General features: G+C 40.9%; 1 protein-coding gene across 1 annotated transcript in view; it reads left to right on the forward strand.

Annotated features, from left to right (window-relative positions):
- pex14 (peroxisomal biogenesis factor 14) overlaps nucleotides 1-14,039 on the forward strand; it is a 115,378-nt gene that overhangs the window by 59,552 nt on the left and 41,787 nt on the right. The window contains exon 4 of the mRNA XM_014145823.2: nucleotides 13,907-14,032. Coding sequence (XP_014001298.1) covers nucleotides 13,907-14,032 — 126 coding nt within the window. The remainder of the gene's footprint in view (nucleotides 1-13,906; nucleotides 14,033-14,039) is intronic.

Consider the following 14,039-nt stretch of genomic DNA (forward strand, 5'->3'; position numbering starts at 1 on the left):
AACGCCATGCCATACCCTGTGGACGGCGCTTAATTGGAGCCAATTTCCTCCTACAACAGGACAATGACCCAAAGCACAGCTCCAAACTATTCAAGAACTATTTAGGGAAGAAGCAGTCAGCTAATATACTGTCTGGAGTGGCCAGCATAGTCACCGGATATCAACCATATTGAGTTGTTGTGGGAGCAGCTTGACCGTATGGTACGTAAGAAGCGCCCATCAAGCCAATCCAACTTGTGGGAGGTGCTTCAGGATGCATGGGGTGAAATCTCTTCAGATGACCTCAACAAATTGACAACTAGAACGCCAAAGGTCTGCAAGGCTGTAATTGCTGCAAATAGAGGATTCTTTGAAGAAAACAGAGTTTGAAGGACACAATTATTTAAATAAAAAAACATTATTTATAACCTTTTCAACATCTTGACTATATTTCCTATTCATTTTGCAACTCATTTTATGTTTGAATTCATGGAAAACAAGCATATTTCTAAGTGACCCCAAACTTTTGAACGGTAGTGTGTATATACAGTTGAAGTCGGAAGTTTACATTCAGTTGTGGCCAAAAGTTTTGAGAATGACACATATTCATTTTCACAACGTCTGCTGCCTCAGTTTGTATGATGGCAATTTGCACATACTCCAGAATGTTATGAAGAGTGATCAGATGAATTGCAATTATTGCAAAGTCCCTCTTTGCCATGCAAATGAACTGAATCCCCCAAAAACATTTCCACTGCATTTCAGCCCTGCCATAAAAGGAACAGCTGACATCATGTCAGTGATTCTCTCGTTAACATAGGTGTGAGTGTTGACGAGGACAAGGCTGGAGATCTCTGTCATGCTGATTGAGTTTGAATAACAGACTGGAAGCTTCAAAAGGAGGGTGGTGCTTGGAATCATTGTTCTTCCTCTGTCATCCATGGTTGCCTGCAAGGAAACACGTGCTGTCATCATTGCTTTGCACAAAAAGGGCTTCACAGGAAAGGATATTGCTGCCAGTAAGATTGCACCTAAATCAACCGTCGGATCATCAAGAACTTCAAGGAGAGCGGTTCAATTGTTGCGAAGAAGGCTTCAGGGCGCCCAAGAAAGTCCAGCAAGCACCAGGACCGTCTCCTAAAGTTGATTCAGCTGCTGGATCGGGGAACCACCAGTACAGAGCTTGCTCAGGAATGGCAGCAGGCAGGTGTGAGTGCACCTGCACGCACAGTGAGGCAAATACTTTTTTGGAGGATGGCCTGGTGTCAAGAAGGGCAACAACGAAGCCACTTCACTCCAGGAAAAACATCAGGGACAGACTGATATTCTGGGAAAGGTACAGGGATTGGACTGCTGAGGACTGGGGTAAAGTCATTTTCTCTGAATCCCCTTTCCGATTGTTTGGGGCATCCGGAAAAAAACTTGTCCGGAGAAGACAAGGTGAACACTACCATCAGTCCTGTGTCAAACTCCCAAGACCTTAATCCCATTGAGAACTTGTGGTCAATCCTCAAGAGGCGGGTGGACAAACAAAACCCACAAATTCTGACAAACTCCAAGCATTGATTATGCAAGAATGGGCTGCCATCAGTCAGGATGTGGCCCAGAAGTTAATTGACAGCATGCCAGGGCGGATTGCAGAGGTCTTGAAAAAGAAGGGTCAACACTGCAAATATTGACTCTTTGCATCAACTTAATGTAATTGTCAATAAAAGCCTTTGACACTTATGAAATGCTTGTAATTGTACTTCAGTATTCCATTCTGACAAAAATATCTAAAGACATTGACGCAGCAGACTTTGTGAAAATGTATATTTGTGTCATTCTCAAAACTTTTGGCCACGACTGTACTATCCCCCATAGTACAAAGGTCAACCTATTCTATTCTGTGCAAGAAATAACATTTTTGGGGTAGGGTCATGGGCCTGGCCAATGGTAATGGTTGCTGACGTAACATTTTAGAGGCCCTCCAGTTGACTGCAGTAACCAATTTTTGCGGTTTTAAAACTAATTTCCTGCAATTCTACACATTTTGCCATGGGTCACGTTATAAACATTATAAACATTGTAACAAAATCAATGCATGCCATGACAAAAATACTCCTGAATGCATAGTTTTTATTTTATTTTAGATTCTCCTTGACTATTTAGCTTGTATTTGGGTGATTATTAGTTCTCAAATATGATCTTACTTAAAACATATATAGGTCCAAACATTAGATTATGTCAGCAGAGTACCCAGCCAGAAATAATCAGACACCCATTTTTCAAGCTAGCAAATAATGTCACAAAAACCAAAACCACAGCTAAATGCAGCACTAACCTTTGATGATCTTCATCAGATGACACTCCTAGGACATTATGTTATACAATACATGCATGTTTTGTTCAATCAAGTTCATATTTATATCAAAAACCAGCTTTTTACATTAGCATGTGACGTTCAGAACTAGCATTCCCACCGAACACTTCCGGTGAATTTACTAAATTACTCACGATAAACGTTCACAAAAAACATAACAATTATTTTAAGAATTATAGATACAGAACTCCTTTATGCAATCGCGGTGTCCGATTATAAAATAGCTTTTCGGTGAAAGCACATTTTGCAATATTCTGAGTAGATAGCCCGGCCATCACAGGCTAGCTATTTTGACACCCACCAAGTTTGGTACTCAAACGCAGATTTACTATAAGAAAAATTGGATTACCTTTGCTGTTCTTCGTCAGAATGCACTCCCAGGACTTCTACTTCAACAACAAATGTTGGTTTGGTTCCAAATAATCCATAGTTATATCCAAATAGCGGCGTTTTGTTTGTGAGTTCAAGACACTATCCGAAGGGTGACGCGCCGGTGCATATCGTGACAAAAACTTTCAAAATATTCCATTACCGTACTTCGAAGCATGTCAAACGCTGTTTAAAATCAATTTTTATGCGATTTTTCTTGTAAAATAGCGATAATATTCAGACCGGGAGACGTCCTTTTCGTTCAAAGACTCAAAATGTAAAATGGACTCTTCACGTGCACCTGCACGCCCGTCTCATTGTTCTCAGATCGACCACTTACCAAATGCGCTACTGTTTTTCAGCCAGTAACTGCAGAGTTATCATTCAACGTTCTGGCGCCTTCTGAGAGCCTATGGGAGCCTTAGAAAGTGTCACGTTACAGCAGAGATCCTCTGTTTTGGATAGAGATGACAAAGAAGGCCAAGAAATGGTCAGAGTGGGCACTTCCTGTTTGGAATCTTCTCAGGTTTTGGCCTGCCATATGAGTTCTGTTATACTCACAGACACCATTCAAACAGTTTTAGAAACTTTAGGGTGTTTTCTATCCAAATCAAACAATTATATGCATATTCTAGTTACTGGGCAGGAGTAGTAACCAGATTAAATCGGGTACGGTTTTTTATCCGGCCGTGCAAATACTCCCCCCTATCCCCAACAGGTTAGTGAGCATTACGCCTTTGCCAAGATAATCCATCCATCTGACAGTAGTGGCATATCAATAAACTCATTAAACAGCATGATCATTACACAGGTGTACCTTGTGCTGGGGACAATAAAAGGCCACTCTAAAATGTGCAGTTTTGTCACAACACAATTCTACAGATGTTTCAAGTTTTGCGGAAGCATGCAATTGGCTTGCTGACTGCAGGAATGTCCTCGAGAGTTGTTTTCAGAAAATGCAATGTTCATTTCTTTACTATAAGCCGCCTCCAACTTCGTTTTAGAGAATTTGGCAGTACGTCCAACTGGCCTCACAACTGCAGACCATGTATAATCACGCCAGCTCAGGACCTCCGCAATCGGTTCTTCACCTGCGGGAACATATGAGACCAGCCACCCGGACAGCTGATGAAACTGTGGGTTTGCACAACCGAAGAATTTCTGGTGAGGACGATGCGTGCTCATCGTCCTCACCAGGGTCTTGACCTGACTGCAGTTTGGCGTTGTATATGACTTCAGTGGGAGATAATGTTCACCTTCAATAACCACTGGCACACTGGAGAAGTGTGCTCTTTACGGTTGAATCCCAGTATCAACTGTACCTGGCAGATGGCAGACAGCATGTATGGCATCATGTGGTTGAGCTGTTTGCTGATGTCAACGTTGTGAACAGAGTACCCCATGGTGGCGGTGGGGTTGTGGTATGGGCAGGCATAAACTACGGACAACACAATTTCATTTTATCGATGGCAATTTGAATGCACAAAGATACCATGACGAGATCCTGAGGCCCATTGTCATGCCATTCATCAGCCACCATCAACTCTTGTTTCAGTATGACAACGCGCAGCCCCGTATTGCAAGGATCTTTACACAATTCCAGGAAGCTGAAAATGTCCCAGTTCTTTCATTGCCTGCATGCTCGCCAGACATGTCACCCATTGTGCATGTTTGGGATGCTCTGGATTGACGTGTACGACAGCGTGTTCCAGTTCCCACCAATATCTATCAACTTCGCACAGCCATTGAATACGAGTGTGGCCACAATCAACAGCTTAATGAGAAGGTGTCGCGCTGCGTTAGGCAAATTGTGGTCACACCACATACTGACTGGTTTTCTGATCCACGCCCCTAACTTTTTAAAGGTACAGTATATGTGACAAACACATTCATATCTGTATTCCCAGTCATGTGAAAGCCAGAGATTAGGGCCTAATGAATTTATTTAAATTGCCTGATTTCCTTAAAATCTTTGAAATTGTTGCATGTTGCGTTTATATTTCTGTTCAGTGTATATGGTAATGTTACCAATAGAGAGCACTTCAGCCAATTCACACCCTGACTGTAATATTGCTAAGCAGACATCAGTCGGTCCAGGGTCTTTTTCCCTGTGACCCCAAAATTGGATTGAAGCAAGTGTTGTTTTCTTTTGGTTTCTTTTCCCTGGACTGCCTTTGAGTAGCACCAGGTTACTATGATATTTGTAAATGTGCATGTTCTCAAATTGCCTTGTAAGCAAAAAGCCATTTCTACTGAGCTTCACCTTGAACAATGTAATTATGTCACAATGCTGTATCACTTTGTGTGCGCCTTGCATGTGTTGAAAGGTAGGAGGGAAACTAATCTTCTAGACAAAGTGCTGACTAATCTTAAACCAATTTCAGTTTATTAAATTTCATATAAAATGTTCCTTTTTTCATGGTCCTGCTGAGTTCACTGAAGCAAGTTCGCCTTGCCCTTATTCATGTTATTGCAGAAGACTTCCCAATGAGTTATGCCCATCATTCTCGCTCTTGTTAGATTTAGCACATATTTTGGTGGGTAGAGTTTCAGATAAAGAAAGCTCAGAGCCAGAAAGGTCGGCATAATAGGCTTACTTTTGACAATGTCGCCTGCATTATTTGCAAGACTCATTGATTAGTTATGCAGAATGCAGAGGTTATTAAAACCTTATCAACTCAAGGTAGAATTCTCATATTACAAAGTACATTTTCTTCAAGGGGTAAAATGTGTCTTTCATGTGATATTGTATATCAAATGGTTTGAAATAAGACTAAAACATATTTGAATCTCAAATCACTGTCATGCTATTTTGAATCCTTTCCCATCATGATAGGGAAAAAGTCAACTGTACTAATTGTTCACTATTTTCTCTACTATTACAATTTGAAATCATATCAAGAACATTTCTAAATGTCAATTGATGTTGATCTGGAATGTTCAGAAGAACAGACTCAATTCAAAGTCAGTGGGTTAGAATTTAGAATTCTCTTACAACATTTTAGGCACTGGTGCCTACTGGTGTTGATATGATTAAAATAATAAGCTAACAATTGGATAATGTTGCTCAAAGGCATATTTCAAGTTTATGGTGATAGTTAACTTTAAAAAAAGTTGTATCTCTTATTTACATAGGGTGTTGACTGACTTACTGTCGAAACCATTTTTAAATTTGTTAGTTGCTTCAACAATGTCCAGAATCTCCTGGTTAGCATTTTTGGATAATGTAGCAATGCTACTGGAAGTGGATTGCATCAGTTAGTGGTTCATTCAAAAGCGTGGAGAAACAGCTCTGCTTTCATTAGTAAGAAACGCAGATTTGAACCATTCCTGCTTGAATCATGCTTTTGAATGCCTCTCTAACTGGTACAATCCTTTTTCACTAGCATTGCTAAATTCTCAAAAAATGCTAACCAGATTATTCTGGATTTTGCTAAATAACCAGCTAACCGATATAAAAACGGTTTGGTTGAAAATACAACATCCTAGGTAAGTCAGAAGCATGGTAATGATTTTTTTTTTTTTGTTAAATTTTTTAAAGGGACGGCAGGTAGCCTAGTGGTTAGGGCGTTGGACTAGTAACCGAAAGGTTGCAAGATCGAATCCCTGAGCTGACAAGATAAAAATCTGTCGTTCTGCCCCTGAATAAGGCAGTTATCCCACTGTTCCTAGGCCGTCATTGAAAATAAGAATTTGTTCTTATTAACTGACTTGCCTAGTTAAGTTAAGGTAAATTGTTCATAGATTTTTTTTTAAATCTTAGTTATGTTCAGTTAGAGAATATACTTTCATAATAACTGTATATTCTTATTAAAGGTGTTTGTTACTTATTCTGCTAAAAAACTATTCATGAATAGGCCGACATTCACATGTAAGAGCAGCATTGAAATGAGTCAACCCTTATTTAATTTGCAGAAGGCCTCACCCCATACCAATGAATGTGGTGACAATTGGCCCGTTGTCTGTCTCATCCTTTACGAGCAAAGGCAAACATGATGATGGACAAGATGACAGTCCAATAGTCACTGCCTCCTCCTCTGTCCATGTATCCACAGCCTACCAAACACTTCTCTCAACCTTTTGACCCTGGAACTCAATTACCTCCTCCCTTCTGCTATGAGCACAAATATATGTCACTCTTAATTTCTAATAGAGTTTAATGTCATATTTATGTAAATACTTCCCGATTTTACTCTATATTAACAGGCAGAAATGTCAAAGCACACATAAAATGAAACAATACCATCACCCGGTAGAGTGGAATTTAAATTGGATTCCTCTCTCTGCCAGTACTTATGCTGGCCAGCTGATGAAGGGGAAAACAGGGCACACTTTGATTGCATGTTGCAGATTCTTTACACAATAATCTCGCCTCCACATGATTATTTCCTTGCAGATTTGTGCCCTAATCTACGCTGAAGGATGCCTCTTGTTATTTCTCAGCTTTTTTTCCCCCAAGGAGATCCTAATAATGTGGTCTATTTCAATATGCATAGAAAAAAATGTCATTTTGTGTTTTGCATACGGTCAATGTCACTGAATGAATGGGAAATGTGCTGAAGTATTTCTCACAGCCCCGATATGACTCTTTGATTTAATAAAGTGTCTAAAATATCTTATTCTAGGAGAGAAACTTAGACACTCCAGAACTAGTAAAAATAGGTATTTTTAGATCAATATGTAATTATGCATGTTTGCTGATGGCTATGTGTCAGGTAGTTGACTTGTTTTGATATCTTGAATGTTAAACCTACAGCATGCACAGAGGGGTATTTTCAAAAGGATCCTTTCCACCTTCGTTTGACTTGATATAGTGAATAATAGACCACTCATGTTGTCCCTACTTACATTCAAAATAAGGGATATAATCAGTGCCAAGCTATATAGTGCCATAAACAGTATGTAGGCTTAACGACCCCCTCCCCCCCTTTGGGCCAAGATGAATAAGTCCACATAGTCCGCATCAATGGTTGTTTTTCCAATCACAACAGGCACGATTTGGGGGAATTTTCCATCTAAAAGTTGTTTTCTCTTTTGTAATGAGTTGTAATGTATTCCTGACTCATATTGGCTGTTGTGCTGTCTAGGCCCCACAATTAACAGTTGCAGCACCTGAAGAGCTCTGTGCCTCATTTTGGCAAGACGATTTTCCCTTTGCAACTAGCAAGCACACACGTAGGCTACATGTAATGACAAAAAAAATCAAATTTCGGCAACAGTGAAAGCACCCCTTAGCCTTCTTTCGACATGTTTTGAAAGCAGGCCATTAGCTGAGATACTGATACATGTCCAGAAGGGAAGCAGTAACTGCCCTGATTACGTTGCAAAATAACTGGTAGACTGGGGATATGTCTACTGTGGCATCATATTCAGAATAATCATATAGACTTTTTTACATAAGTGTGTAAAGTTCTTTTTATTCTGAAAATAAGCTTCCAGTAGTTGTTTGGCTCAATAAGCTGAAGAAGTAATACAGCAGGTAACTATATATAATAGGTTTCACCCTGAGTAGAGGGCCATTGATAGAGGGTCATGGGGAACATAGGATTACCATTTGATTACCATTATTGATATGAAGGGTAAGGATAAGGTTCATCATTCCAGATATTAATAGGATGTTGTTTGCAAGTGGGGTTATGCGACTCACCTCTCGGACAAAAATGGCAATGACCAAGGCCTGCATAGACGGTAAAGGGATTGATGTGGTTATAAATTACTCCACGGCGCCACCTAGCCCCGGCTCTCTCCCACTTTGTCATCAGTACAAGGCGATAAAGCAGGGAAATGAGAGGAGGGTCTTCTTTTTTAATACATAAATGAATAAGCTATGAGAGTGGTCATTATTTAGGGCATGCCATTTTCAAGCAGCAATAGTGCCATTCTCGTGGACACCAAATGACATGACTAGAATCTCCTCCAGCACAGCATGAGAAACAGGTTAAAGTTGCACTCCGGCTTTCAATAACCCATTGACCTCCATCTATTTATGACCCCTGACATATATTTAAAAAAAAATCATATTCATAATGTAAGTAATTTTCATTCAAGGGCAACTTAATAATTCACCTTGTAGGACAGTAAAAAAGCATTCACCTTTTAGCACCCAAAATATTTTAGTAAGCAATTTTTATAATTGGCTGTCCGGGCCGGGTCTTAACCCATAAAGTTCAGATGTGCCAGAATTGGAGAAATGTGTTTTATGGTGGCTGGGCCTCGCCGCCTCCTTTGCCCTTAAAAAAATGCCCTGAGAATAAGAGCCTACTGAAAATAGAGGCGTAAATAATGTGACGAGCAATGGGTTTTCCTTTAAATAAATACCGATCAGGTTTATGTTGAAAGACAATAGAAAACGTAGGCCAGATATGCGGTTTACAGTATTTATAGCTGTAATATCGAGGTGCCAGCACCGTAATTTCATGCCCCAATGAGAATGGCAAGGTCACAGCAAATGCTTCGGCTGAGCATCTGCTAATACGGCGACTCATAAACAGGCGCGGCGTGTATCAGGTGCACCAAATACAGTATAATGAAATACAGAATAGCTTTCCATTATTGTTCTTTTTTACGGTGTCGTCATTAGATGTAATTTATGTCTTAAAAAATTCATCTCCTCGCCAGGTCGATCCGAAATGGGGGTCCAGGGGTCATTCCACAGGTTTGGAAACCCGTAATAAATTTCCGCAATCCTTTTTTGTAGGCTTTTCCTTTTATATGTAAAAATCTGTTTCACCTTGTTCTCTCTTTTCTAAATGGATATGAGGTGTCTTTCATTTGTTGTCGCCTTTTTCTGAACAATCAACGGATCAGAGAACACAATAGTGGAGCAAGCTTTAATTCGACAAGAAAACCAAACAGCTTTATGAATTTCCATGCATTTTATTTTGATGTAAAGTAAATAAGCCCTTTCATAGTGCTGCGCACACAACAACATTAAAGAGGTCTAACACCATTACCATGCACATATTTTTAAGAGGACATTTTATAGAAGTTATTTTGGAGAAACTCTACATTTCAAGGTGAAAAGGGAAAATGGGAACCTCTCCCAGGGTACTAAAACCTGTTTTTTCATTCTATGGCGAAATGGAGATATGGGCTTGTGCCCCAAATGGCACCCTGTTCCCTATATACAGTATAGTGCACTACTTTTGACCAGGGCCTGTAGGGACCCTGGTCAAAACTAGTGCATAGGGGGCCATTCGGGATGCAGCCCTTGCATGTCTCACTCAATAATCTGCCACCGTTGTGTCTGCTGTGGTCAGATGAATCCGGAGTTCAGGGACACATTATTGCTTATTGGACAGTGCAGCCTGACTGCACGAGCTCAGCACATGGAGGTGGCCACTTCCTGGCACTCAGGGCCCGCCATTGACGACAGGCTGGCCAATATTTGCCTTAAATTATTCAACCATTTTCATGGCCATTTAAAGCCCTTGGAGCATTTAAATACTGTAGGTGCCTCTCAGCATCACACATGTTGATTCTCCAAGAACTTTTAGAGCCCCTCATGAAGATGTCAAAAAGAGGGCTAGATTGTGGTTGATTCTTGTTCATCAAGATGGGTTTGTAGATGGGCAGTAAATGCTCATTTGACACCTTTTGGGACCGCAATTATGAGTCTTCTGCATCACACTCACACAGGTACTTGGGTGACACAATGCTTCTCAAATGATTTGGTTAACAGGCAGTCATTGCTCTCTCATTTCATAGACATTTAATAGAAGAAATGGTGTGTGTGTGTTAATGTCACACAACACATGTTGTAATGATTAGCTCCACATGGATTTCAGACTCCGATGTGTATACTGATGGCTCAACAAATCGCTTCTTCTCGTCTCTCAACCCTCTTCTCATCTCTCCGCCCTTCCCACCGCCCTGTATAGTACAGCAAATAAGAATAGCGGTCTCAATTGAAGCAAACCTCATCCCCCTTGGCTCTCTTGCAACTCAGTGGGTGCATACCAAATGGCATCCTATTCCCTATTTAGTGCACTTCTTTCGACCAGCGCCCTAAACGTAATGCACTAAATTGGGAATAGGGTGCCATTTGGGATGACACAGCACTGCAGGGAGGCCTGCTGTGAGAGGTAGAATGGTCCAAAGCCCAGGGGAATGGCCCAAGTTAAAAGGCCATCTCAGCAATGGGGATTTTCTGTCAGAAGGCAGGAGGAAGGGAAACCCAGGAAGCCCAGTAGCACAGTCAGGGAAATCACATGGGGAAATGGAGGTAAAATGGTAGCAGGAGCTAGCTGGTGATGCTACACATTGCAATACAGAGGAAAGTGCCTTATGGTCCACACCTTAGCCCTTATACCTCTCCCCAGCAACAAGCCTCAATGGAGCCAGCTGATTGGAAGTGTTCAAAGTCGGTTTCAGGAGGGAGGAAAGTTTTGAAATTGGGAGGTATTTAACTGAACGTATCCAATAAGAGATGCTTGTTTTCGTTTTCTGCTGCAAAGTGGTTTGCTACAGTATGTACTACTGAACACGACCCTGTTTTTTTGTCTAGTGAGTCACGTCAGTATATTTGTTTTTAGTTCTACACTGTTGTGTTTTGGTTGATCTTGGAATGAACAACGCCAGCCTTTTTTCAGACGCTCATTGAAAGTTCTAATTATTCGTCTTTGTTTAGATTATGATGCTCATTAAAGACGAGACACATACCCATGGAAGCATATGGCGACGGAAATAAAATCCTTTCAGTCCACAAAATAAAATAAACCCCAGCCCCCTCCCATTCTCCATTAGGGAGCTCTTTGCAATTTAATCATCACTAAAATCATTAAAAAAGATCTGAAGATTAAGTTATATTGGCATTTGCAAAATTATGTAATACATTTACATCACAATGAGGAAATTAAAATAATGCATTTTCTCTGTCTGGGGTGTATGAGATCTCCACCTGGGAAATATAACTGGAGAAGTGGACAGACTGATTTTCTTTGCCTTTGGTGGCCGTTAGTGAGAACAGGGTTTCAGCTTTCTTTGTTTGATCCTGCTCTGCTGTCTGCTGTAGGCAGATGTCTGGGTAACTGAAGAGCTGCTGTCCAATGCCTGATTCACACTATAGGGTGTACCCTAACCATACTGTGCTAGCTAAGATATTTTATTTTTACATGATTCTTTACTGCACAATTCCAGCTACCATGGTGGAAGCATAACCAAGCCAGCCCAGAGCCCTTTACTACAAATCAGGTTTGAAGAGTTAACCCTTTACTCTTTTGGGAATTGACCTATATGGACAGGGCCAAATTTAAATGTTTCTAACAGAAGAAATATAAAAAGGATATGCATAACCATGGTAGCAATTGAAAGAGAACACTTTGGAGATTATGGGGAAATGATCAGTTCCTAAGTAATTCAATGCACTTTTATGACTCAAAGAAAGTCTTAAATTATTTTTGCTCTCCTAGCTGTGGCGTTGAGGAACTGAAGCATGCACACTTGTCGTTTTTTGTTTGGAACATAGCCCTGCCTCCCCACCATCACACAATAACTGTTGTTTACGCAATCCAAATACACTCCATTATAAATTGCAATCTGGGTTAGTTGGGCATCATTTGAAAGCTTATTCTATTGCCAACATGACTAGCTAAGTCATAAAATGTGATCTTACAGTGTTAGGCTTTCACAAGGCACTTCAGAAAAAACTATTTGTAATTTTGGTGTGCCTAGAATGGGAGTCATGAGTGCATTCAAGTGCGGGTTCCGTGGTAAATTTGTCAGGAACTGGAACAAGCTGTTGTACACTTCGATCCAGTGCATCCCAAACATGCTCAATGGGTGACATGTCTGGTGAGTATGCAGGCCATGGAAGAACTGAGACATTTTCAGCTTCCAGGAATTGTGTACAGATCCTTGCGACATGGGGTAGTGCATTACCCTGCTGAAATATGAGGTGATGGCGGTGGATGAATGGCCCGACAATGAATGGCCCGACAATGGGCCTCAGGATCTTGTCACAGTATTTCTGTGCATTCCAATTGCCAGCAATAAAATGCATTTGTGTTCGTTGTCCGTAGCTTAAGCCTGCCCATACCATAACCCCACCGCCACCATGGGGCACTCTGTTCACAAAGTTGACATCAGCAAACCGCTAGCCCACACAACGCCACACAGTTAAATAAATGAAATAAAAAATACACATGGTCTGCGGTTGTGAGGCCGGTTGAACTTACTGCCAAATTCTCTAAAACGACATTGGAGAGGCGGCTTATAGTAGAGAAATGAACATTCAATTCTCTGACAACAGCTCTGCTGAATATTCCTGCAGTCAGCATGCCAATTGCACGCTCCCTCAAAACTTGAGACATCTGTAGCATTGTGTTGTGTGACTAAACTGCACATTTTAGAGTGGCCTTTTATTGTCCCCATCACAAGGTGCACCTGTGTAATAATCATGCTGTTTAATCACACCAGTCAGATGTATGGATTATCTTGGCAAAGGAGAAATGCTCACTAACAGTAATGTAAACACATTTGTGCACAAAATCTGAGAGAAATCTGCTTTTTGTGCATATAGAACCTTTCTGGGAACTTTTATTTCAGGTCATGAAACATGTTCTATTTATGCGCTTATCTGTGACCAAATCTTCCATTTTCAACCCCTATGCGGACTGACCGGGGCTGTGAGTGTAAAGGGCTACTGAGCGAGGTAACTTTGGTCAACTCTGAGTTCAACCAGTCACATGAATGTTGCTCTCCTTTTGGCCAGGTACATTACTCTGGCAATGAAGCGTTGGCTAACTCAGGGCTAACTACATTCATCCTGAATGAAGTGTCTGAGCCGTGAGTTGAGGACCAATGCAATCAGATTCCCTTCCTCTTGCAAAGATTGTGTCATCATTCCTTTCATTTGAGGAAGACCAAAATATTTTAGTAATCAAATGTTTTTTGTGTTAAAAAATTGTAATATTAAAATACCTATCACATTACACATTTAGTAATGACCGGATGCATTTGAAGCTTCACGCACAGTAAAACTTTTGTATGACATCATATATTTATTTTATTGATAGGAGTGGGGGAAAAAGGTGCTTGTGCATTGATAAGCACACCAAAGACGGCATTAACGATATGTAATAAAAGAAAGACAGCGCTTCTAATAGCCTATTTCACACCATAGCCTGCTGAATTTGCAAGATAACTTTTCTTTCATTTTGATGAAACCCTGTGTGGTAAATGTGCGTTCTGTTCCAGGTTTGACTGATAAGGAGATTGAGCTTGCCATCCAGCGCTCGGGCAGTACTGACGAGCCCCTGGCCCTTACCCCTGTGGGACCCCAGTACCCTCTCCTTGACCCCCAGCTGGCACCTATACCCTACAGTGAGTA

This window comes from Salmo salar, chromosome ssa15 (genome assembly GCF_905237065.1).
Source record: "Salmo salar chromosome ssa15, Ssal_v3.1, whole genome shotgun sequence".
In the NCBI taxonomy this organism is placed as follows: Eukaryota; Metazoa; Chordata; class Actinopteri; order Salmoniformes; family Salmonidae; genus Salmo; species Salmo salar.